Raw genomic sequence first — 26,645 nt, forward strand, 5'->3', positions numbered from 1 at the left:
ATGGCGGATAGGTTCAAAAGGTTGCTTTTGCAAGACTGACAAAACTAAGTTCAAATCCCAGGGACATAAGGGAGACTTGACTGGCGGATTTATCTGTAGTACTCCCTGAATGAATGCCTGGACTAGGGAATGAGATGCCAGCGGTCTCTGAAAAATGACTGATAGAGCTGATATGTGTACCAGGGCCTTCAGGGACAATTTGGGGCCACTAGGATTACTGGTATTCCCTCCTTCTAGATCCAGCAAAGTTGTTTTTGTAAGAGAGGGATCGGGGGGAATGCATAGATTAATGAGAATTGATTCCAAGGAATTATCAGAGCCTCTGTTCTAGGGCTGCAACTAACGATTATTTTCATAATCGATTAGTTGGCCGATTATTGTTTCGATTAATCGGATAATAGCCTTAAAAAAAAAATGCATTTTTTTTTTTGGGCCAATTTGTTGTTGGGCAGATTACAAAACTCAAATTGCCGCAAAAACACATTACATGCTTTTCTGCAGCTTCTCCATTGAAGTATATTGAACCAAAAAAACAAAATTGCGTTAAGTCCTTGCCCCTTCCAAATACACAGCAGCTGAAAAAAAATCATGGATGTGAACGTGTCCCATAGGAAAACATGTAAATGAACTGTAGTGTGTTTCTGCAAAAAGCACCAAAAAACAGAGGTGTGAACCCAGGCCTGAGATGTTTAGTAACATAATGGGGTTAAAAAAACAAAAATAAGTACAAAAAGAGCAAATAATCGCTACTGTAAGGGGTTATTTTTTTTTACTGTGGGACAGTGAAGGTAATATTTACAGTAGTATACTATGAAGGGCTAGTTTTAGTTTTTTTAACCCTATTATGTTACTGGCCGATTAATCGATTATGAAAATTGTAATCGAGTAATTTCATAATTGATTAGTTGTCGATTAATCGATTAGTTGTTTCGGCCCTTATCTGTTCTGTAGGCCAGCGGATCGCTCGTCCTGGGCACAACGTTTTTCAACTTCCTGTTGAGCCTGGTCTACATCCGGGTCCCCCATCTTTGGCATGTTGCCTGAAAGACATTGGGGTGGAGAGACCACTCTCCTGGAGACAGCTGCTGGCGACTTAGATAGTCCGCTTGCCAGTTTTCTACCCCTGGAATAAAGATTGCAGAAAGACAACGAACATGTCAAAATCCGATTCTCCTCCTTCTGGGCATCCCGACTCCAGGTGCCTCCTTGGTGATTGATATAAGCTACTGCTGTAGCATTGTCGGATTGAATCCAAACAGGGTGGCCCTGTAACCTGTGTGTCCAGGTTCTGAGGGCTAAGTATACTGCCCGAATCTCCAGTATGTTGATAGGCAGGCTCTCTTTGGTCTTGGCTCAGGTACCCTGGGCTGAAGCTTCTCACACGTGCAGTAACAGCAACTACGTTTATGTGCAAATAAATAGCACACGTGCAGTAACAGCAACGGCGTTTATGGGCAAATAAACAGCACACGTGCAGTAACAGCAACTGTGTTTATGTGCAATTAAAAAGCACATATGCAGTAACAGCAACTACGTTTATGGGCAAATAAACAGCACACGTGCAGTAACACCGAGTACGTTTAGGTGTAAACTAAACAGCACACAGGCAATACAACACGTTAGAACACTGCAGCTAGCACAATCTACTGCCTGACAAATAGGAATGGCTGATCTAGCTAAGCTATACAGTGTATAAATATATGTACAACTCCTAGGATGTATATATATATCCTCTACACACTGTAAATTAAGCTAAACTGACTAGCCTGCCTGCTCTATCTATCTATCTGGTAGAAAAGACACTGTCTCTCTCTCTCTCTGACTGACTGATCTGCTCTCATTAACAACCGCAACACACTACACGCGGCCGCCTTGCAGGCAGCCTTTTATAGTGTGGGGCGTGTGCTAAAGCCCTGAGCCATAATTGGCCAAAGCCACCCTGGCTTTGGCCAATTATGGCTCTCCGTTTTCTGCGCGCTGTGATTGGCCAAGCATGCGGGTCATAGTGCATACTTGGCCAATCATCAGCGCGCAATGCCGCAGTGAATTATGGTCCATTGCGCGTCACTCGAATTTGGCGCGAACGACCCGTTTTGTTCGAATTTCGTCGAACGTACGAACAGACGATGTTCGAGTCGAACACAAAGCTCATCCCTACTGTTCATGAAGGTGGTTAAATGTTCCAGAGCTGAAATGGTTAATAGTAATATATGGGGAATACATTTCAGAAGGTGTGGATATTAAGTCAGCTTACATAGATGCTCTGGGTGTTACCAAAATAGAATGTGGGGGGAAGCATCTCTTAAAGTGCAGGTTCACCTTTACAGAAAAATCTGTAAGGTCAACTTACACAGGTCCCCCTCCTCGCCCCCCCCCCCCCCCCCGTCCTGTCCCACTGACCTGGACCGCCACTATCTTTGGTTCTAAGCCCCAGTATATCTGCGTCAAGAGCCCGGGGATTCAAAATCCTCTCTCCTTTCTCATAGCTGACAGGAGGGCTATGCGGCTACTGATTGGTGGGCGCCGCCTATGTGATGGCACTGACCAATTAGAATGCTCCTAATGTCCCTTGTCCATTCAGCAGAAAGGATTTCTAAGCCCTGGGCTCTGTCGCTATACCGGGGCTTAGAACCGGAGATAACGACGGTCTAGGTCAGCGCGAGCAGGTGGGGGGGGGGGGAGATTCACCTGTGTAAGTTCACCTTACAGACTTTACTGTAAAGGTGAACTTGCCCTTTAAACAGGCACACAAACTGCAATAAAAACTTTTATGACCTAACCAATTCCCACCATTAGTAGAATAATATGCTGTGTTTAGTAATTTTTCAATGCAGAAAGTCTGAAGTTTATTATTGACTAACTTTAAGAGTTTACCTTTTCCAAAAAAACTAACAGGTGAACTAACCTACTACACCATTACCACCCCCCGGTCACTGCACTTATCTCCTTCCTAATTATCTTCTGCTCCCCACATGGCCAGTGTAGCGGTTGGGCATCTAAAAAATATAGAAACTGTGTTTGTAGCTTTACCGCCGCCACTGCCCCAGTGTGAAAGGGGCCTTACAGGATGCTGGCAGGATAAACAGGTGTTTTTGGAACTTTGAAAGGAGACGCAGAGAAAACTGTGCAGATACAATTATAAATAAGCGGTGAAGCACACTTTTTTTTTATATATATAATAGGGACTATAGTTTTTCTTTACAGTAGAATCACCCTTTTGTGTCTATGGAATTACATAAAGTAAAGGAAAATTTTCCCCAAAAAGGGACACAACACTAAATAGTAGTTTCATTAATAAAATATGTACAAAATCATTATATACAGTATGACGATAATGAGGTCTGACCAACCTCAAAGTTAATGGGGAGAATCGGAAGTCATGTTACACATAGTGCCATCCTCATTTCTTCAAAATTCTCAAGTTTTTAACAAAACTATCAGATTCAGGCCCAGTTCACACTGATTTGGTGTGGGAAATGCAGAGATTCCTGTGCAGTTCCCGCATGGAATAGCAATGAGGGAAATGCAGCGATTCCTGTGCAGTTCCCGCACGGCATAGCAATCACACTGTTCTGCGATCTGCTGCGGGTGTCAATGGAAAGTTAATGACACCCCAATAGAAGGTCACAAACGCAGTGCATTTGCCTGAACTGAATCGCATGGGTATAAACGCTCATGCAATATGGTTCCAGTGTAAATTAAAAAAAAAAGCTGCCTGCACTTTTTTGACGAATTGTGATTTGGGCCATCCAAAATGAATGGCCTCATATCACACCGCACAGAATCACGTGTGATTTGCACAGGAATGTGATGCGATGTGTGAACCTAGGCTTAAATCTTATGGCTGGGCTACACAGCCAGAGACAGTAAAACATAACTCATATAACTCCCTTCAGAGCACAGCTAAGTCTAAGGCCTCATGCATCCTGGATGTTATAATAATGCTAGTAGCTTTAGCTGTATAATGCCCGGTTGAAAATGTGAGTTTTGCATTAGCGTTTTTTCGCAAAAATATGCTCCCACAAATAGCTTGTCTCAAAAATGCTCATAAACGCCAAATAGCCAGGGTTTTCTGCATTTTAGCGCATTTTCAGAGCAGAGCATTTTTATGGCTAAAAAAACTCCTCTTCAAACCCACACATTTTGGGGTATTTTTCAAGACAGAAAACCCACCTGATAAAAAAACACTGATAAAAGCTTAAGTATGCATGGACACATAGGATAACATGCTAGGGAGTTTACTGGCTGCAGAAGAAAACGCCTGAAGCAAAAAACAGCAGCTGTAAAAACGTCCAGTGTGCATGAAGACTTAGATCTAACACAAGCAGAGTGTCAACAATCCCACTGAAACTACTCAAACTAGAAAAGAGGGCCATAAAACTTCTAGCAGTATCATCAATTTTTAGCCAGGATCTGACTGTCATAAACAGTCAGTACTTAGCAGAGTTAGGAAATCAAGATACTTTTAATGCAGTCCTGTTGTAAATAGTCGTAAAAAAAATTCTAGTTCCCAGAGTTGCGCTTTAAAGAAAATATTATTATTATTATTATTATTATACAGGATTTATATAGTAGTGCTTTACAACGTGAGGACAGACAGTACAGTTACAATGAAATTCAATACAGGAGAAATCAGAGGGTCCTGCATGTTAGAGCTTACAATCTAATAGGGTACATAGGTGGTACAAAAGGTAATAACTGGGGGATGAGCTCAAAAAAGTACTGTTGTTATTCTTTTCTACAAAGAAACGTTTTCAGGGATCACCTATAAGTGGATAGAGTAAGAGATAGTCGAACAGATTGTGGTAGGCAATTTCATAGGATGGGAGAAGCTCGGGAGAAGTCCTGGAGGCGAGCATTAGAGGAGGCGACAAGGGAACTAGAGAGCAGGAGGAACAAAGAGAACTATTTGGTTGTTATTTTGAGACCAGGTTAGTGATGTAGCTGGGGGCTAAGTTGTGGATGGCTTTGTAAGTTGATGTTAGTATTTTGAATTTCATTTGTTTAATGAGTGGCAGCCAAACGAGGGATTGGCAGAGGGTGGAGTAGCAGACACTGAGCAGTTGGTAAAATGGATGAGTCTGGCAGCAGAATTCATGATGATCTGAAGGTAACTTATATGTATATATAGTACATTGAGTGGTACCATGGGTACACTAAGGCCCCGTACACACGACCAAACATGTCTGCTGAAACTGGTCCGCGGGCCAGTTTCAGCAGACATGTTCGGTCGTGTGTAGGACCGAGCGGACAGAATTCCAGCAAACATTTGCCCGCCGGGCCTTTTCCCAGCGGAAAAATATTCCTGGACTTGTTTTAAAACAGTCCGCTGGAATCCTGCCCGCTCGGACATGTTCGGTCGTCTGTACAGACCTACCGTACATGTCCGAGCGCCCGCCATCCCTCGCATGCGTCGAATGACTTTCGACGCATGCGTGGAAGCATTTAACTGGCAGGCCCGGCCGCGTCATCGTCTCGGCGACGCCACGGACACGCCCCGCGTATTTCTGTACGATGGTTAGTACAGCCATCGTACAGAAATCCCCGGGCAGACATGTACGGTGAAAACGGTCCGGCGGACCGGTTTCATCGTACATGTTTGCCCGTGTGTACACGGCCTAAGGGGTATTCAGTGCCACGCCCCAAAAGTGAAGCACAATAATTGGAAATCAGGGATATGGACTTTGGAGGCACATACACATCAAATCAACTGTATTGATTATGTACCTTAATTTCAGGAAGTGTTATATTATTTGAACTAATGAGTTTTACATATGTATAATAATGTGTACTTATGAAATGCATTTCCTCTTTAAATAGATGTACTGTAGGCTCCTGAAGAAGGGACTATGTCGCAAAACTTTTAGAGCTATCTATGGTGGAAAGTGGAGTCTGAAAAATTGGTATAACTTCTAGCCATGCTTCCATGTGCGGTATATGTTAAGGGAATCACACCATGTTTGGGATACACAATGCTTAGCATTTTTTTTTACGTATTCTTATAATCAATTGGTAACTGTGTAAAGGTTTTGTAATATTGTTAACAATAAAAATTATTATATTTCAGTACACTTGATTTGATGTGTGTGCCCGCAAAATCCATATTCCCGATTTCCTACTATTGTGCTAAGTAAAGGTAAGCCAATAAGGAGAGAATTGCAGTACTCGAGACGAGAGATAACCAGGGAGTGGACTAGGAATTTGGGGGTGTCATTGGTTAGAAAGGGGCGTATTTTGAAGATGTTGCGGAGGTTGAGGCAGCAAGTTTTGGAAAGTGATTGGATGTGGGCCGAAAGGACAGTTCACAGTTCAGGATTACATCTAGCACCCAGGAATGCAGAGATGGGTTGATGATCTTTAAAGGGAAGTCAGGGGAAGGGTGACATGGGGAAGGAAATATTGTGAGCTCAGTTTTGGATAGATTAAGTTTGAAGAACTGTTGTGAAATCCAGACTGATATGTAGGTCAGTAAATTAGTGATATGTGAGCGGTACAGATTTGGGTGTCAGCATAACAATGATATTGAATATCAATTAATTTGGGGAGGAGGTGTAGATTGAGAATAGGTCCAAGAACAGAACCTTGGGGGACCCTGACAGAGAAAGGAAGAGTGGAGGAAGTAGAATTGTAAGGGACACTGAAGCAGGGGCCGGACTGGCCTACCGGGATACCGGGAGAATTCTCGGTAGGCTGCCTGCTCTGGGGGGGGGGGTTAAGCTGTGGCTGACTGCAGCGCTCGCGCTCCCCTCCCTCGCTCTCTTTCTCTTATGTGACACACAGTAACGTTTTTTGAGGAGGAGGGGTGGTCAACTGTAGCAAAGGCTGTTGAAAGGTCCAGAAGTAGGAATACAGAGTAGTGTCCATTGGTTTTTGCAAATACATATCCTAGTCTGTGTTTTTTTCTTTTACTACCAGATTTAAAATCACTTATATTTCATAAATCCTGCTAAATAAAATGATAAAATTACATTTATCAAAAATGCCTATATTACACAGTGCAAAAGGCGGATGGAACATACAAGGTGAATTTGCATCTGCTTATTGATCCATAAATGCTTAATTAAGTATTTTATAGAATTAACTTAGTTGTCAAATCAGGATCTAAATATATTAACTAAAGCTGGCCATAGATGGTATGAATTTCTGCCAGTTCAGCAGGGACCAGCTGGGATTTGATGCATGTATATAGACAGGCTGATTGTACCCAAGTCGATCCATAGATTGAACTGGATACAACCAGCATATCGGACTTCTAGCATGTAATTATTGCCAGCGGCTATAGCCACTAGCAATTTATCACTGTGTTTTCCCAGAAGGGATGACTCCCTGCGCCCCCTCCCACCAGGAGAACACAATAGTTCTGCCTCCATGGGAGGGATTCCCCCATCAACACCCAATGTGTTGATGGGGGAATCAAGTGATTTTCTTTCCTGCAACCCGTGGTTGCAGGAAAGAAAATCACATCATCTATGGCCTGCCTAAGTCAGCCTATAGTTGCCTGGATAAAACGAAAAAGCACATGTACATTGTGGCTATTACAGAAATGTTCTAAAATACAATGAAGCAGTAATCAGTTTCCTATTACTATACATACCTTATAAGTCTGGATCTCAGCTTGCACTCTGGTTATTTCGTCCATGTTCTTTTCAGCAAGATGACTAAAAAATTCTAGAAGAAAAATGACAGATATTTGTAAAACATCTTTGCCTAAAGTAAATCTAACCTCCCTCCAAATGTAATATATTGCAGCTCATTGTTCCTTAGATGTGGTGGCTGCACTTATTTGTTTTTTTTTTCAGTTGTTTTCCTTTATTTCAGTTATTGATCCTATCCAGGCTGCAAATAAGGGGGGGGGGGGGCACAGCAGCAGAGGAATTGGATGTGGGCAGGAGAGGGGGCGATCAGTGCAGTGGGGGAGGGGCAACTAAAGGAATAGATCCCCTATGTGTCTCTCCCTGCAGCAGCTAAAAACAGTCTTCCCCTTTCAGGGGATCTGTTCCTGTAATTGTCAACTCTTTCTCTGCCTCACTGATCACCCTTTCTGTCCAGGATTTGATTCACCCTTCTGCCTGTGCCACCCTCCCCCCCACAGCTGCCGGATTCGCTCCTTTCCCACTGGTTCCTGTGGGTACATAAGGCAGGATCTCTTTTCAGGATGGACCCCAAGCCCCTTATTCACACACTTTATTAACTCATTACTAGGGCTGAAACAATAAATTGATATTATCAGTTATAATCGAATATTGTCAACGTTTTTTATAATCGATTAGTTGTCCAGCATACAGAATGTATTCTTTGTTTACATATCATAAAATGTCAGAACACAAGGGGAGATCGCTGTACTTACTTTGCATATCGAGTACAGTGGCTCAGACACTAATGCCGCATACACACGATCAGTCATTCCGACAACAAAACCGTGGATTTTCTTCAGACGAAATGTTGACTCAAACTTGTCTTGCATACACACGGTCACACAAATTTTGTCAGAAATTCCGAACGCCAAGAACGCGGTCACGTACAACACTATGATGAGCCAAGAAAAATTAAGTTCAATGATTCCGAGCATGCGTCAAATTGATTCCGAGCATACGTAGGATTTTTGCGCATCGGAATTGCATACAGACGATCTGAATTTCTGACTGTGGGTATTTATGTGATTTTAATGGAAATATGAAATGTATATTTGTATGTTTGTATATGAGAAAAAATAATAAAGAGATTTAAAAAAAAAAGAAAATCGAACGTTCTTAAAACAAAAAATTTCAAAAGGAAAAATTGGTTTGTGTATGGCCAGCATAAGGGAGCTTGGATCAAACTACGCCTAAGGGAGCCCCTCTTGCATAATATTACAATACTCTCTGAAAATCTGCAAAACAGTGTTTTATGTTTTGTTTTGTTTTTTAAATACAAATGTTGATCTCTGAGTCTGATGATATGTGTCAGATTCAACCTCTAATTGAAAATAACAGACAGAAGACATTTAATTACTGAGTGGATTAAATATTTTGTTCCCTAGCCAGGGGTGGCCCATTCATTAAGGGCGCACGGGCGCTGCTCCCCTCCTCCATCGCCACCTCCCCTATCAATGTGCCATTTTATTCTCTAGGGGGTTAGAAAAAATATATATGTTTGGGGGTTCTAAGTAATTTTCTAGCAAATAGAAAATAATGATTTTAGTGTATTTTTAAAGAAAAAAATGTTTTAGGCAGGGGCTGTCTGGTAGGCTGCCCCATGATTTCTAACCGCAGCCCTGATCCTACATATAACACACTTCCTCTCCTAGGGTAATAGCACATCACTGTGGTGAAGTGGAGAAGTAGGCCAGTTTCACACTGAGGTGGTTTTCAGGTGTTTTAGCACTAGAAATAGCCTTTAAATAACGCCTGAAAACAACGCTCCCAAAACGCCCCGCCCATTGAAATCAATGGGTAGAGCTTTCAAAGAATCTGAAAAGCACTTCCAAAGCACAGAAACATGGCACATTCAACCCCTTCTTTGGGGTTAAAAGCGTCCAGCTAGCGTCTGAAAAGCGCCGCAAAAACGAGCTACACTTTAGCGCTAACGGCCAGGCGCTGCAGTGTGAAAGTAGCTGTACTGTTGTCAAACTAGGCTGCTCTCCTGGTTTGGACAACACAAATTGTCCCCCTCTTCTAATCTTTCCTTAAGCTGGCCATATTTGGGCAATTTCTCTCAAAGATTTTCCTTGATTCCTACATTATGCTGGATAGAGGCATCCCCATTGCCTTTGCTAGCTAGTTTTTGCATTAGAATGGATTCAGACCCACAACTTGAATTTCTGCTCAATCCACCTAAATTCAAACCGTATATGGCCATTTTTAGGGAAGAGGCGTTTTGTAGGTCACAGAAGATTGCAAGGAAACCTAAAAACATTGATTGAGATATGTATGCAGTGAATAGGAAGTTACAAGGACACTGGTATTACAGAAGGGTTGGTGTTTTTTCTCTGTGCTTGCAGAAAATGTACAGGTTATTTAGCCTGGAAAAAAAACGAATGCAGACACTATGGGGGTTATTTACGAAAGGCAAATCTACTTTGCATTAAAAGTGCACTTGGAAGTGCAGTCGCTGTAAATCTGAGGGGTATATCTGAAATTAGGGGAAGCTCTGCTGATTTTATCATCCAATCATGTGCAAGCTAAAATGCTGTTTTTTTTTTCCCTGCATGTCCCCCTCGGATCTACATCGACTGCACTTCCAAGTGCACTTTCAGTGCCATTTCAAGTGCACTTTGCAGTGCAAATTGGATTTGCCTTTAGTAAATAATCCCCTATATCTAAGTATTGGCAAGCTACAATATATTACATTTCGGCACAGGTTTAAATACCCTTGTTTTCTTGCCTTTCTCTCCATCTCAACTGGATAAAGTGCTACGTATTAGTGTAATGTGAAAAAACACCACATAATATATACTCAACAGGGTATAACCATAAAGTAATAATGTTCAATCCACATGAAAACAATCAGTCCATGTAGAAATTCAACGTGATTACTTGTCCATCATGAGTAAATAACATATTAAAAATGTCATGAGATTGAATGAACCATCCCAACGAAGATCTTCAGATGTAAGATGTAATTATGAATGTGCTTAGGAATATCAGGCTCCTTGACCTCACCTTCGGTTGACGTCTTCTGGACACCAGGGAGGTGTATTCCACTTCTTTTTGGATCTTCGCTGACAGTCCCGTTGAACAGCTGGTTGGGTACCGTAAGCTCGATTGACCTGTTGTGGTATGACAGTTGGATCCAACGGTTCTGATAAGCACATTCATAATTACATCTTACATCTGAAGATCTTCGTTGGGATGGTTCATTCAATCTCATGACATCTTTATTATGTTTTTTACTCACGATGGACAATCTATCACGTTGAATTTCTACATGGACTGATTGTTTTCATGTGGATTGAACATTATTACTTTATGGTTATACCCTGTTGAGTATATATTATGTGGTGTTTTGTCACATTACACGAATACGTAGCGCTACACATTAACCTACACTCCTTTTGAATTTTGTCACATTCTTGTGCAGCTGCTTCATCTCCCCATCCCCTTTTTTTTAGGGTTTCTTGTTGTTATTTTGGGGTAGCACAATCATTTTACACTTACATTTATAATATCATCATGCTGCACCCATAATCAAGGTGTTTTTTTTTTTTCTAATATACACATAAGTATTCATACCACTTGAAGGGTCTGGTATGGATTTTGGGAGGGACCCCTACACCATTAAAAAATAAATGGCGCAGGGTTCCCCTTAATATCCATACTAGACCTGAAAGACCTGGTATGGATTTTGGGGGGACCCCCACACAATTTAAAAAAAAAAAAAATTGGTTAAGGGTACCCATGCCGTTTTTTTTCAAGGAGTTTTAATCGATATTGCTGAGACCCGACGATTTATTTCAGCCGCGATCAGTTTTAATAACTTTTTTGGATTGATACATGTCCCCTGGGGCAGGACCCCTGGCCCCTATACACTTTTTATGACAATAACAAGCATACAAGCCCTTCAAATTAACACTTTTTTTCATGTTAGTGTCCCATAGACTTTTAAACGGTGTTCCGCGGCTTTCGAATTTCCCACTAACATCGCATAATGTTCGCTGTTCACCAAACAGGTGAACGCCCGATGTTCGAGTCAAACTTATGTTCGACTCGAACATTGGGCTCATCCCTAGTTTTGACACAATTGGTTGATTTGTGTGATACACAAGATAAAATGTATGGTATTAATCAGCCCAAACAGTGAAAAAGTCTCACACATGTGGTATCGCCATACTCAGGAGGAGTAGCAGAATGTGTTTTGGGGTGTAATTCTAAGTATGCCCATTCTGTGTTAGAGCACTGACGAAAGTGTTCTGGTGAAGGAGGGGTCGCCCCCTGTCAGAACACAATAGCACATCGGGGGAGATCGCTGTACTAACATTGGATAGTTAGTGCATCCGCTTCTCCTGAGCAATCCATTTCTTTTCGTTCAGCCCTGCTGGGTTGAATGAAAAAAAAAAATACTAGTGCTTTAGTCCATAATAAGAACTAGGAGTACTAAATAGCCTCTGAGATAACACAGGAAGTGTGCAGATATCACAGGACAGTTCTGAAATTCTGAAAAGATCAACAGTTTTCATTTTTGCATTTATTAGACATACAGTGGGGAAAATAAATATTTGACCCCCTGCTGATTTGGTAAGTTTGCCCACTTACAAAGAAATTAAGGGTCTATCATTTTTATCATAGGTGTATTTTAAATCATAGAGACACATGATACAAATGTTATAAATTAAGTTGCAGTTCAGTGAGTAAAATAAGTACTTGATCCCCAAGCAAAACATGACTTAGTGCAGAAACCCTTGTTGGCAAGTACAGAGGTAAGACATTTCTTGTAGTTGGTTACCAGGTTTGCACACATCTAAGGAGGGATTTTGGTCCATTCTTTACAGATCTTCTCTAAATCCTTAAAGCGGGGGTTCACTCAAAAAAAAATTTTTTTAACATTACATTTAGCCGAGTTGTCAGAATGACAATTGGCTGTTTTTTTTAATTTCATTGCCGTACATACCGTATTTTCACCGCCGCTTCTGGGTATGTAATCTGCGGGACTGGGCGTTCCTAATTGATTGACATCCTTCCGACCGGCGCATACAGCGCGTCACGAGTTGCCGAAAGAAGCCGGACTGCGAGTCGGCTCTATACGGCGCCTGCGCACCGACGTTCGGCTTCTTAGCGGTATTTTTTGGGTCATTTTCATGCTAAAAGACACATCCATACCCATCTTCAGTGTTCTAGCTAAAAAAAGAAGGTTCTCCTCTAAGATTTTACAATACATGGCATCATCCATTTGCCCCTCAATGCGGCAAAGTCAGCCTGTACCTTTAGCAGAGAAACAGCCCCAAAGCATAATGTATCCACCTCCGTGCTTGACTATAGGGATGGTGTTCTTAGAGTCAGTCAGCATAAGTTCCTGTCCTCAAAAAGTCACATGTACAGTCATGCCCAAATGATTCAGAGAAGGATTGGGAGAAAGCGCTGTGGTCAGATGAGACCAAATTGAGCTCTTTGGCATTAACTCGACTTTCTGTGTTTGGACTATGCGCATTTGTTTTATGTGTTTTTGGATTTGTGGTTAATATTTTGTCTCTATTATTTAAAATACACCTATGATAAAAACTATAAACCCTTCATTTCATTTGTAAGTGGGCAAACTTACAAAATCTGCAGGGGATCAAATAATTATTATCCCACTGTAATAAATGCAACGGTAAACACAAAAGCAGTGGAGTAGCGTGGGGGGGGGGGGCAGACAGGGAAAAATTTAGAGGGGCGCTGTCCTGAGCTGTTTTTAAAGCGGGGCAAAAAGTCCCTTGTTATCACCGAGAGCCTAGGTTCGGCGACGGCGGGAGCACAGCAGCAAACAGCGGTGTCCTTGGGGTGCGGGCAAACGGCATCCATATTCAGGCGGCAGTGATTAACGAGGGCAGATAGACCTGAAAGACCAGGCCTGAAAGACCAGAGCTCCACCACCTTCTCCTTTAGCCCCCTCTCTCTCTCAGCACCTCTCACTCCCCTCTCTCCCTCAACCCCATCTCTCTCTCTCTCTCACCCCACTGTCTTTCTCAGTTCCCATCTCTCTCAGCCCCATTCTCTCTCAACCCCCCCTCTCTCCTTCAGCTCCACTGTCTCTCTCACCCCATCTCTTTCAGTCCCCCTTTCTCAGCCCCCTCTTTCTCTCAGCCCTCCTCTCTCACCCCGCTGTCTCATTCAACACCCCCCTCGCTCTCTCTCTCACACACCTCCCTCACCTCTCTCTCCCCTCCCTTTCTCTCACCCCGCCTCTTTCTCACCCCCCACCCATCTCTCTTTCCTGTAAACTGGACTGGTTAACTCCTGGAGAAGGTGAAGGGGTTAATTTTTAAAACAAAGCAATTAGTCAGTAAAGTGCAGCAAGGGTTAATGTTCTGCCACTGGCCACTGATGCATTAGTGACCAATGACAGTTATTTAACCCCTTTGTGTTGCATTAATAGCGTCAGTGTTAATTAACATTTTGATTACAATTGTTATATTCGACACGCTCAGGGCTCCCGCTGATTCTGCATTATGGTGAGTTGAATGATTTAATTTTATATTACAATGTAATAATAGAAATAATGCGCTTCAATCATCCTGACACCATAACAACCTTGGTGCCGGGATGATTGAAGTATCTTTATCTGCTGATTGTTAAACTTTCTAGAATGCACATATTTCTATTGTTGTGTAGGATCTTGGCTTGCTGTCCCTCTCTCTCCCTCTCCCTCCATCCCTCGTTCATCTCAGATGCTAACCACACCACCTTAGAGCTACGCCCACTAGTTTGATGAAACCACGCCCATTTCCACCAAGTGGGATGGGTCAAAAAGGAAGGGTGGGGTCAAAAAAGAAGGGTGGGGTATGACGCCCCCCCATCCTAAAACTTCACCAGCCGCCACTGATATCTCTCTCTCTCTGTCAGTATTTTTTATATATATATATATATATATATATATATATATATATATATATATATATATATATATATATATATATATATATATATATATATATATATATATATATATATAAAAATACTATCTATCCTAAGAGTTGGCAATCGACAATTTTCACCTTGGTCCTCATTGCCAAAAACAATTGTCGTTTTGTCAGGTAATGATCATAATGTGTTACTGTGGGTAAGGTAAACATTATTTCTGCACAGGGGCCTCTGGTTGACTTTTCCTCTCTTGGCCTCCAAGGTGTATTTAATCAGGACAGAAAGGGCTAAACTACATTTGTAATCTCACACTATGATTTAATAGTTCATTGGTAATTTGCAGAACATACATTTGAATGTGTTGTAAACAAGATGACTGACAAAAGTAGGTAAAATTGGCCAGTAGCCTGATAGTAGCCCGATAGCAAAACCAGCTTTGTAGTTTAGGCTAAAAGTTGCCTAGGGACACACAACTAAATTGTCTTTCTGATCTATATATACACAACATCCATGTTGTATTGACAGCAATCTTGCTTTCTCCACCCCCTCCCTTGGGCTACACAGTGGGGGTTTATTGTACTGGTAGCAAGAGTTTGCACAGTGAGGCAAGTTACAACTTGACTGCAACCATCTTTTTTGTGCTTCTCGTATCAGAAAAAAGATTCCATGACAAATTTAAGTATACAATTGTCTAGGCATCTTGTTCATACCAGCAACATCATGGTGGTGGTTGTAATAGTGATGTTGACACCATTGGATTGGGAAAGGCGTGCGTTGGCAGACAGCTAAATAAATTTGTGAGTCAACTTTTGCACACAGTGGAATCTCATTAACCAGTAATTATGATGATGCAGATATGGTATATTTATATATATATATATATATATATATATATATATATATATATATATATATATATATTAGTTTTGGGGACATGACAAAGCTTTCTTTTGTCAGTATTGTCTTCAATACATTATTTCATTTTTCTATATATTATAAAAGGGAAGAAAGGAGCTAAAAAGGACAAAGTTTTAACCAAATAAATTTGAAACAACCAGTGTTAATTAAGATATAATGTAATGTTTTTTTTTTTTACACAGTTATTATGTTTCTGGTATAAAGCGTGCTAAGAGCAATTACAAATGCAATTCTTATTTGTAAAATAAATTAGTAATAGCACATTAACAAAAATTAAGCTATTGTCCAGACTTCTTAAAAAATTAGTAGATTGTGCTTGTAGCTACCAGTGTTGTGGAAATTTGGGGGCAGATTCACATACAATTGGACAGGCGCAGCGTTTCAGAGATACGCTACGCCGCTGTATCTTACCTGGCTTAAATTCGAAATCCAGGAAGAATTTGCGCCGTAAGTTACGGCGGCGTAGTGTATTTCTGGCGGCGTATTTGAAATTGGGCGGGTTTCATTTAAATGAAGCGCGTCCCCGTGCCGAATGAAATGAGCATGCGTCGTTCCTAAATTTCCCGCCGTGCATTGCGCTAAATGACGTCGCAACAACGTAATTTTTTTAACTTAGACGTGACTTACGTTCATCCCTATTCACGGACGACTTACACAAAAAAAAAAAATTCAAATTTCGACGCGGGAACGACAGCCATACTTTAACATGGCAAGTCTATCTATACGCCACAAAATAGAAGCTTTAACTATATGCCGGAAAAAGCAGACTACAGACGACGTAAGAGAATGCGACGACCGCGCGTACGTTCGTGGATCGTCGGAAAAAGCTAATTTGCATACCCGATGCGGAAAACGATGCGAACTCCACCCAGCAGACGCCGAAGTATTGCATCTGCGATCCGAAGGTGTAAGAAGCCGTACGCCTGTCGGATCTTACCCAGATGCCGTCGTATCTTGGTTTGAGGATTCAAACTAAAGATACGACGCGGGAAATTTGAAAGTATGCCGGCGTATCAGTAGATACGCCGGCGTACTTGCTCTGTGAATCTGCCCCTTTATCTTTAAGCAAAAGCATACAAAACATGCAAAAATCATAAGCAAATTAAAAGGACAATACTCAAAATGATCTCAACAAATAGCATTGCTAAACAAACTGAACCTACAAAATGTTCCTTATTAATCTATACCCACCCAAAGAATAATGAAAGCTTAACTTTAACTTTATTTCTTTTTTATTTATTGGACCACTTTTTTTTTTTTTTTTTAATGGCTAAGCTTTCTTTAATTTGAATTACTTTGGCCTTGGTTGACAGCTTAAACATACTTGAATGTAGCTTCACAATTTCTACATACATCATACAGTAGGACTGGATGAAAGAAGCTGAGAATCTTAACTCCATTACCAAACTGCTTTTCCCATGATAAGATAATTGATGTAAATAATCACATTATTTTGGTAAATCAAACTTATTATCTTAAGTAAAGTGACAATTTTCAACTCTTTTGGTAAATCAAGCTTATGATCTTAAGTAGGGATGCACTGATACCGGTATAGGTGCCGATACTAGGCATTGTCGGAGTATCGGTACTCGTGAAAATGCCCCGATACCGAAAACAGATACTGGAAGTGATGTATACTTGGGAGAGGACCACCTCCTCCTCCCCTCCAGACAGTGCCATTCCAGCCTACTCCTGCCAGTGACATCGCTAGGGGGGCGCCAATTCTGACAAAACACCGGGCTGCCTGTCCTAACAGCCCACCAGCCTTGTCTACGCAGTCTGCACTGCACCCCCCCCCCCCCCCAGCTCTGACTCACGACCACACAGAGCGCTGGTCCCAGCTCTCCCTGGCTGGATACTGAGGCAGAGAAAGGAGGGGCTCTGTATGAAGACACTGTATGGTGATATACTATTGCACTGGGCCGGGGGCTCTCTCCCTCCTCCATGTGCTGTCTGGCCAGCTCCTCTCCAGTGCTGTCTCTTGTACCATACAGCCTCTGATGTCTCTGTACAATGCCTGCAGTCTCTGCCTGTCTCTGTACCATGCCTGCACCTTTTGGCTGTCTCTGTAAAATGCCTGCAGCCTCTGGCTGTCTCCTGTACAATGCCTGCAGTCTCTGGCTGTCTCTGTACCATGCCTGCAGCCTCTGGCTGTCTCCTGTACCATTCCTGCTGTCACTTCTGCCTGTTGCCTCCTCCTTCCCTACACCAGCTCTTACCTCTGCTACCATGTCTCCCAATAACCCTCCTATCCCCATCCTCTCCCCCCCCCTCCATGATCACAGCCTTTTCCATCCCAACTCTCCCACCCCACAATCCTATTTCACCCCACCCTCAACTAACTTGCTCTCACTTATCCTCTATTCCCACCCTGCCCTCACCCAACTCCCTAACAACAACCACTGCCCAATTCCCAAACCACCCCTTTTCCTAGGTGATAGGTATGAAAGGGAAGGGGGTGCCTGTCATAGGCCCTCCTTTCTAGATGGGATCACTGCAGCAGCATTAGGTAGTAAGTAGTTTTTAATTTAGTGGAGCTGCAATATAGGAGATCAGCTGGCGGGGGTCAGGCAGCGGTCAGGGGTTATACAGGAGTCAGGAAAATAGGTCAGCTGTGGTAAGTTAGTAGTTAACTGAGGCAGAGCTGATAGTTTCAGGTGTGTCAGGTAATTTCAGGTGGGCTTGGGAGGTAGCCAGTTATTGGGCCAGAGAGGTCAGGTGATGTCAGGAAGATTCTGGAACCCAGCCAGAAGCCTATTTAAGGGTCCAGTCTGGCCTGGGTCAGTGCCAGCCTGATACCGGAACAACAGGAGAAGCTCCCCGCCCTACCCCCCCCCTTTTTTCTTTTCCCGTCGCGGCCGGTTCACGTGGTGGCTCACTCTGGGAATAGTTTCTCCGAGGGGAGATTTGAGTCAAGTTGAATGGTAATGATGGATCAGCCCGAGTCTCAAGTGGCTGGGCTGGGTATGGTTGGTATTAAAGTTGGTTTTCAAAAGTTAAAGTGCTAAATAAAGTTTAATCAACAGTTTTCATTAAACCAGTGGACCAGGCCGTGGCCAATATATTAAAAAAAAAAGAAAAAAAAAAAAGAAAAGGAAAAGATATATAATGTCTGTGCTATTCAGGATGGTCATATATGTTGTGTAATATATGGACTAATTAACGTATTAATAAACAATTTATATAATGGTTCTGGGTCATGTGGTCTTTATTATCTCTATGCATGTTTGGGTTGTTCCTTGGTCAAGCTTGGTGCATGTGATTAATGTTCATGGTTAGAAGTTGATAATTCACAAGAAATCATTTCAAGTAGTTCCAGTTTTTTGTATTTTTCTTGAAACAATATTTCCCATTAAAAGTAAAAATATTGCATTAAAAGTATATAACCCTTTAATTTTAAGGAGGTTTTACTAATTTCTATAAAAAAAATGAAATAAAACTTGACGTGCAGATTTTAACTGCATGCCACTCCTAGGTTCAGCTTCTTCTCCACACAATCCCTTTAAATATAACCCCATTATCATCTTTAAAATCCCATCCTATAGTCTTCCTGTCAGCCTTTTTAAAAGGTTGATAAACTCACAATAAAATATCTTGGGGGTCTGCCTAGTAAGAGGGTATTACCATATTAACAATGGCATCATTGTTCTCAGGATCTAGTCATTTTAAATAAACAAATATGAAGCTGATAACAGATGTCGGAAACTCCCCTAGGCTAGGAACAGAATTTGAACAGGAACAATACAAACACAATACAAACTTGAAAGGTATTTTTTTTTTTACCTATTTACAGCCATTTATTAGGCTTAGTAGGATATGCACATGATATTCTCTGTATATTCATTTGGTGAAATAAATAGTTAAAATTCTCCCATATGTGACTTAATGCATCATTTCCTTAAGGTGGCAACATGCTTTTATTAGATCTATCATACTTAAAAAATTACCAACAATCATATAGTGAAGGGTCCTCAATGTATTGTTTAGGAATATAGGGCCAGATTCACGTAGAATCACGGCGGCGTAACGTATCCTAGATACGTTACACCGCCGCAATTTTTCATCGCAAGTGCCTGATTCACCAAGCACTTGCGATGAAAACTACGCCGGCGGCCTCCGGCGCAAGGCGGGCCAATTTAAATGGGCGTGTGCCATTTAAATTAGGCGCGCTCCCGCGCCAGACCTACTGCGCATGCTCCGTTTCTTAACTCCCGCGGTGCTTTGCGCGCCGTGACGTCATTTTTTTGAACGGCGACGCGCGTAGCGCACTTCCGTATTCCCGGACGGCTTACGCAAACGACGTTTAAAATTTAGTTTCAATTTTGAATTTCGACGCGGGAACGACGGCCATACTTTAGACAGCAATACACTTGCTGACTAAAGATAGGACACCAAAAAAAAACGACTAACTTTGCGACAGGAAACTAGACTAGCGGCGACGTAGCGAACGCGAAAAACCGTTGTGGATCCGCCGTAACTCCTAATTTGCATACCCGACGCTGGTTTACGACGCAAACTCCCCCCAGCGGCGGCCGCGGTACTGCATCTTAAGATCCGACAGTGTAAAACAATTACACCTGTCGGATCTTATGGATATCTATGCGTAACTGATTCTATGAATCAGTCGCATAGATAGAAACAGAGATACGACGGCGTATCAGGAGAAACGCCGTCGTATCTCATTTGTGAATCTGGCCCATAGTTACATAGTTAGTCAGGTTGAAAAAAGACACAAGTCCATCTAGTTCAACCAAAAAAATATATAATAATCCAAAATACACAATCCTTCACCCACAGTTGATCCAGAGGAAGGTGAAAACTCCCAGCAAAGCATGATCCAATTTGCTACAGCAGGGGAAAAATGTCCCTCCTGATCCCCGAGAGGCAATCGGATTTTCCCTGGATCAACTTTACCTATAAATGTTAGTACACAATTATATATTTTTAAAGCAATCTACTGAGTTTGCCAGAAAACTTCTGGAAGGAGTCTATTCCACATTTCCCAGCTCTTAAAGCCCGTACACACGATCGGATATTGCGACAACAATTGTCCGACAGACGTGTTTTGTCTGACAATCCGACCGGCTGTATGCTCCATTGGACAATTGTTGCATGCTCTCAAAACTTCCTAGGATGCCACTTCCTGGGTTCACACCAGGACACATATGCCTTCCAGATTCTTTAGTAGATGAGCCTGGAGGCCGGCTTTCTAGCATTAACCAGGGTGGATAGGACTGGGCCTGAGAGCCCACGTTTCCTCAGAATGTGGGTCTCAAAAGCCAAACCAACAAATTTAGACTTTGTAAGGCACGATGGATATTGGACCCTGCGATAGTAGGTCTGGGTGTAATGGAAGAATCCAAGGTCTTCCTACTGCCATCCTTACGACTTCTGCGTACCAGGGTCTCCTGGGCCAAGCCAGGGGCAGGGATGGACTGGCCATTGGGACTATAGGGAGTTTCCCGGTGGGCCGATGGCTCAGTGGGCCAGCTTTAGTGACAGCGGACCACCGCCCCCTCTGCTCCTCTGTCTCTCCCTCCCCGCAGAGCTCACCTCCTCTCCCTCCCCGCAGCGCTCACCTGGGGGGAACAGAGAATCAGGGGGAGGAGCAGGGATGATGACAGAGGAGCATGGGGGAGGGGACAGACAGCTGACTCAACAGCTATGCAAAACAAGTAAACAATGCGCAGTAAACCAATGCCACAGGCATCAAATCAGCACCATAAATCAGTGTAAGATGGGCAGAGTCAATCAGGCAATGGTTAACAAAGTCTGACAAGAGGATAAAGTCTGTGAAGTTAGATGGGGGTACACACTCTCAGGGCTGCCATCAGAGGGGAACAAAAACCATGTTCCAATTCTAAGGGAAAACAACAAGGGAAGAGGCGCCTCTGGGTGTAGTAGTTTTAAAACAATTTTAATCATAGAACATAGGTAATGGTCACTCACATTTTAGAGGTGACAGGTAAGCATGTAAAGAGGTTGTTCCAAGGAGGGAGGGGTGTCATCTGGCCGTCAGTCACTGTCTTCCGGGTCCTGCTGTAGCGCTTTGTCGGGAGGTAGAACTTCCACCGCTGATGTATGGTAGCCGGCTGCGATGGGGAATCCTCAACCGAGGCGTGGAGCGCAGATGGATGGCAGGCGGAGGGTGATGACGCAGCCGGCTACCATACATCAGCGGTGGAAGTTCTACCTCCCGACAAAGCGCTACAGCAGGACCCGGAAGACAGTGACTGACGGCCGGATGACACCCCTCCCTCCTTGGAACAGCCTCTTTACATCTTTACCTGTCACCTCTAAATGTTCTATGATTAAAATTGTTTTAAAAACTACTACACCCAGAGGCGGCTCTTCCCTTGTTGTTGACTCAACAGCTATGGCCTGGGAGTTTCTCACTTCTGCCTAAACTTGTCCCATAAGGGGGAGCACCGAACTGATTCTTTGCCCCGGGTGAAATAATGTCTAGCTTCCCCACTGGTACTGCCTATAAGAGTACCAGTACCAACCGTTCTACACTAATAAAGTAGTCCGGCTAGTGAAAGGGGAGAGGGGGCTTGGGTGGCCGGGGGGGGGGGGGTGCGGGAGTTGTCCGGCCGCCATAGGACAGACCTGTCAAAATGGGCCAGTCTGGATGAAGTCCAGGGCCTGGGACGACCAAAATCACAAACTTTCCTTCCTTCTTGACTCTCTGAAGGAATCATGGGAGAAGCGGTACTGGAGGAACGCATAGATCAGGGAATACCGATCCAATGAGATTGTCAGGGGATCTGAGCATTGAGCATAGGGGATCTCTTGTTCTTGACACAAAACTTTCCAGTTTTGCGTTGAACCTGGAAGCGAATAGGTCCACATCTGGGGTACCCCATTTTTGACATATGATTTGAAACATGTCAGGGTGTAGAGATCATTCTCCTGGACTCAGTTGCTGGCGGCTTAAAAAATCCGCCTGCCAATTTCCTGCCCCTGGAATGAAGACCGCAGATAGGTGAGGAATATGCCTCTCTGCCCAGGCCAAGATGTGATTCACCTCTTTTTGGGCATCCAGACTTCTGGTGCCTTCTTTGGTGATTAATATAGGCTACGGCCGAAGCATTGTCGGACTGAACCCGAACAGGCCAGCCTTGCAGTCTGCAAAACCAAACTTTGAGGGCCAAATTAATTGCCCGAATCTTCAGAATGTTGATGGGTAGGAGCTTTTCGGCCCTGGACCACTTCCCCTGGGCAGATGCTTCTTCTAGAACTGCCCCCAGCCCAGAAGGCTGGCGTCTGTGGTCACCACTTTCCAGGTAACTGGAGTGAAGGATTTTCCTTCTGACAGATTTTGGGGGAGCAACCACCAATTGAGGCTCTGGTGAACCCCTGGAGATAAGATCCAGGGCCTGAACATCTTTGTTCCAAGCTGACAGAATTCTGCCCTGTAACGGTCTTGAGTGAAACTGGGCGTAAGGGACAGCCTCGAATGAGGCTACCATCTTTCCCAACAATCTCATGCATAGACGGATGGAAGGCCTTCTTTTTGCCTTTACCACTCGGACCAAGTCTCCTATGGCTTTTGCCTTTGGCTTGGGAAGGAATACTTTGCTTAGGGACGTGTCTATAATCAGATTGAAGACCCAGCCTAGGTACTCTAAATATTCCACTGTGATGTGCACATTGTGGCCCAAAAGGGCGGCGGATTGATCTATGATCAACAGATCATCCAGGTAGGCTGTTATCGCTATGCCTCGTGCCCTTAGTCCTGCCAGGGCCAGTATCTTTGTGAACACTCGAGGTGCTGTAGCCAGCCCAAAAGGAAGGGCCACAAACTGAAAGTGGCGCTGATCCACCGCAAACCTTAGAAATCTTTGGTGAGTGGGAAATATTGGCACATGCAGATATGCATCTCTGATGTCTATTGATGCCAGGAATTCTCCTCCCTGAAGGGTGGAAACAACTGAACAACTGAACGAACAGACTCCATGCGGAAGGAGCAAACGTTCAGAAACTGATTCAGACTCTTTAGATCTAGGATAGGTCTGACATCCCCGTGGAACCGTAAACAGGTTTGAATAGAATCCTAACCCCTTATCCTCTGGGGCTCCAAGATTACCCCTTTGGGACAACAGGTGTTCCAATGCCAACAGTAGAGGCCCTCTTTTTTCTGGATCTTTGGCAATTCTTGATCTCAGAAAACGGGGTGGCGGAAGTTCTCTGAATTCTAGCTTGTAGCCTGAGGACACTGTGGCGATGACCCACTTGTTCTGAACCAGGCGTTTGCAAAAGCAGCAGCCTTCCCCCCACTCGGCCGAGCGGGGGCATCCCTTCATAGGGAAGTTTTGGGGGTCTGTTTAGACTTTGAACCCTAAGTTCTTTTCTGCCCTTGGGCTTGGCTCTGGGCTTTTCCCCTAGTGTTGGACTGGGGCGGTCGTCGCCACTGCCTGGAGACTGAGTTTCGAGGGGCTGGAGAAAGAGTACGTTTAAATAAGGAACGCTCAGGCCCCGTACACACGACCGGATCGATCCGCTGGGATCCGTCGTGTGTACGGCCTAGCGGACATTTTCAGGCGGATAAAAATCCAGCCGACGGATTTTCAGCGGATAAAAATTTCTTAGCATGCGTACAAGGCCTCACTCTTTCTCTTAACCGGCAATAGAGTAGACTTGTCTCCGGTAATCTTTTGGATGTATTTATCCAGGTCATCTCCAAACAGGTGTTCTCCCCCAAAGGTGGAACGCTGCCAAGTATTTCTTGCAGGAAGCCCCGGCCCCCCAATGTTTTAACCAAAGGGACCAGCGCATATGTATCTGCAGGAGATTCAAGCGAGATGCTTGTTCAACAGAGTCCATAATCGCATCAATCGCAAAGCACAAGGCCTTAGGAAGGTCTTCATAAACCTCAATCTCCTCTGTATGAAGGAGGTTAATCATCTGCTTTATATGTTCCTTGAGGAACTGACATACACCAATGGCTGTAACTGCAGGTTGTACTACAGCCCTAGCCATGGCAGAGGTGGCTTTTAATAGGGACTCCAGCTTTTTATCAGTTGGATCCTTAAAACCATTTGCGTTGTCTGAAGGACAGGTCAGGTTTTTGTTTGCACAATAAATAGCTGCATCAATAGCAGGCACCCCCCATTTCTTGGTGAAACCTTCCTCCATAGGATAAAGGTGGGAAAACTGCTTAGGAGGAGAAAACAATTTATCTGGGTGAACCCAGTCATCATACATCAGTTAATCCAGCAAAGGATGAACTGGAAGGGCGCATGCAGCCTGTGGGGATTTCCGGGATCCCAAAGAGGAAACAGTGGGCCTAGAAGCTTTAACAGGAGGCAATTTGTAAGTGGCACGCAGCATCTCTGCATAATATTGCACCTGCATCTTTAGCGTCTGGGAAGTCGCAGGAATCCTCTCATCCTCTGAGTCCTCAGACTGCACATGATCCTCATCTCCAGAGAGGGATTTTTCACCCTCAGAAGGCTCATCTGAAAAGAGAGCCACTGCCGATGAAGGGGATCTAACCCGTTTTCTGCCATTTTCCAAGGAGGTTGCGACAATATTTGTATTTTTATTTTTTTCACATCAGGAAAAAAGAGACTTGCTCATGGTTTATTTGCCTAGATCGTCTCTGCATCGGTTCGCATCATTTGTGGTTTCCTTTTACACATTTGTTTTATTTTATCAAAATTACACACATATTGGCTTTTATGGTGTCTGTGTGTTCCAACCAAAGACAAATCTATATTAAACATAAAAAAAAAAACAACAACAACACTACCTACCTCCCTACCTCACCCCCCTCTGCCCACCCCCTCCCCCTCATCCCTCCCACATGTATTCCTATTCTTATCGTCTGGCAGTTTACCTTTCTTCCTACTTGTCCTCTTATCCTGTTACTCTCAGTTTTTCTGCGTAACTCCACGTTTTCTTGAAATCTTTCCAGTTTTTCCATTTGTCTTTGGACCCTATTTTTTCCTCACCTATACCAGACTTCAGCTCCTTCATCCTGTATGTTTCTTCTACCGTGTCTATCCACTCCCATATTAGTGGGCTTTCAGCCTTTTGACTGCGTTTAATAAATGAGGAGTTAGTGACTCTTTATAATATTTTACTGCCTCTTCTCCTCCATGGAATAGGACTACCCATGGGTCATTTTTTATCTTTTATCAGGCCCAGGATACTCTCCCAGTATTTTCTAATCTTGGGGCAATCCCACCATAAGTGGGCCATTGTTCTCCTAGTTGTACACCCTCGCCAACATTCTGCCGACTGTCCCTCTCTGAATTTACTTGTTTTATCAGGTGTTGCATACCTCCCTGTAATACACTTGTAACTTATCTCTGCGGTCCTTATATCTATGGCAGAGGATTAGGTCAAATTTATGATTCTATCTTTTGTGGTTTTTCCCCTTTGTGTTCCCAACTCCTTTTCCCATTTTTGGATGAATGGGGGCATCTCCAGCTTGTCCACTTTCAGCAATAGTTTATAAAGTTTTGAAATAATACCCTTTGAACTGGCTACTGTGCACAATCGTTCCAACGGTGTGAGCTCCTCTCCAGTCCTTAATGGCTGGGGTAGGCTCTGTACAAAGTGGCAAAGCTGACGGTACCGCCACTCGTCCAGTGTCCAAAATTCTTCCTTACTTTTTAACTCCACGAGTGACATAATTCCTCCTCTTTTTATTATATCTCTTAATTGAACTTTATTTTTTTAATCCAATTCCCTCCCACTGTTTTTTTCCCTGGTGCAAAGTGTTCATTTTCTTTTAAGTCTATTAATGGTGAGTTATAATCCCTATCTATTTGTTTGTGCAGCCTATCCCAAATTCCTAGTGCGTTCAGTGTCACTCCATGAGTGTTAACATTTAGTGCTCTATACTGTGGAGGGTTCCATATTATACTTCCTAATTGTGTCTTAGCCAGTGCATTTTCAATTCTAACCCATCTTTTTTCCTGCTTATCTTTGGTCCACTCCACTACCGGAGACAGTATCGCTGCATTGTATTATTTTCTAATATCAGGGACCGCCAACCCTCCATGTTTCTTATCCTGTTTTAACACCATGAAGGAGATCATGTGCTTTTTATTCTTCCATACGTAGTTCATTAGCAGGGTATTTAGCACTCTGAAGTACGGTTGTGGTATTGCAACTGGTATCATTTGAAATGTATACAATATTTTCGGTAGAAAAACCATCTTCAGAGTGTTAATTCGTCCT

At 43.2% G+C, this 26,645-nt stretch overlaps 1 protein-coding gene across 4 annotated transcripts in view; it reads right to left on the bottom strand.

Moving 5' to 3' along the window:
- IFI35 (interferon induced protein 35) overlaps positions 1-26,645 on the bottom strand; it is a 205,623-nt gene that overhangs the window by 131,575 nt on the left and 47,403 nt on the right. For 2 of the 4 annotated variants that reach the window (XM_040331390.1, XM_040331393.1), the window contains exon 2: positions 7,595-7,668. In XM_040331390.1, coding sequence (XP_040187324.1) covers positions 7,595-7,668 — 74 coding nt within the window. Of the gene's footprint in view, positions 1-7,594; positions 7,669-8,347; positions 8,370-26,645 lie in introns of those variants that run through there. The other 2 variants (XM_040331391.1, XM_040331394.1) reach the window with 2 other exon arrangements.

Source organism: Rana temporaria, chromosome 12, assembly GCF_905171775.1.
Source record: "Rana temporaria chromosome 12, aRanTem1.1, whole genome shotgun sequence".
Classification (NCBI taxonomy): Eukaryota; Metazoa; Chordata; class Amphibia; order Anura; family Ranidae; genus Rana; species Rana temporaria.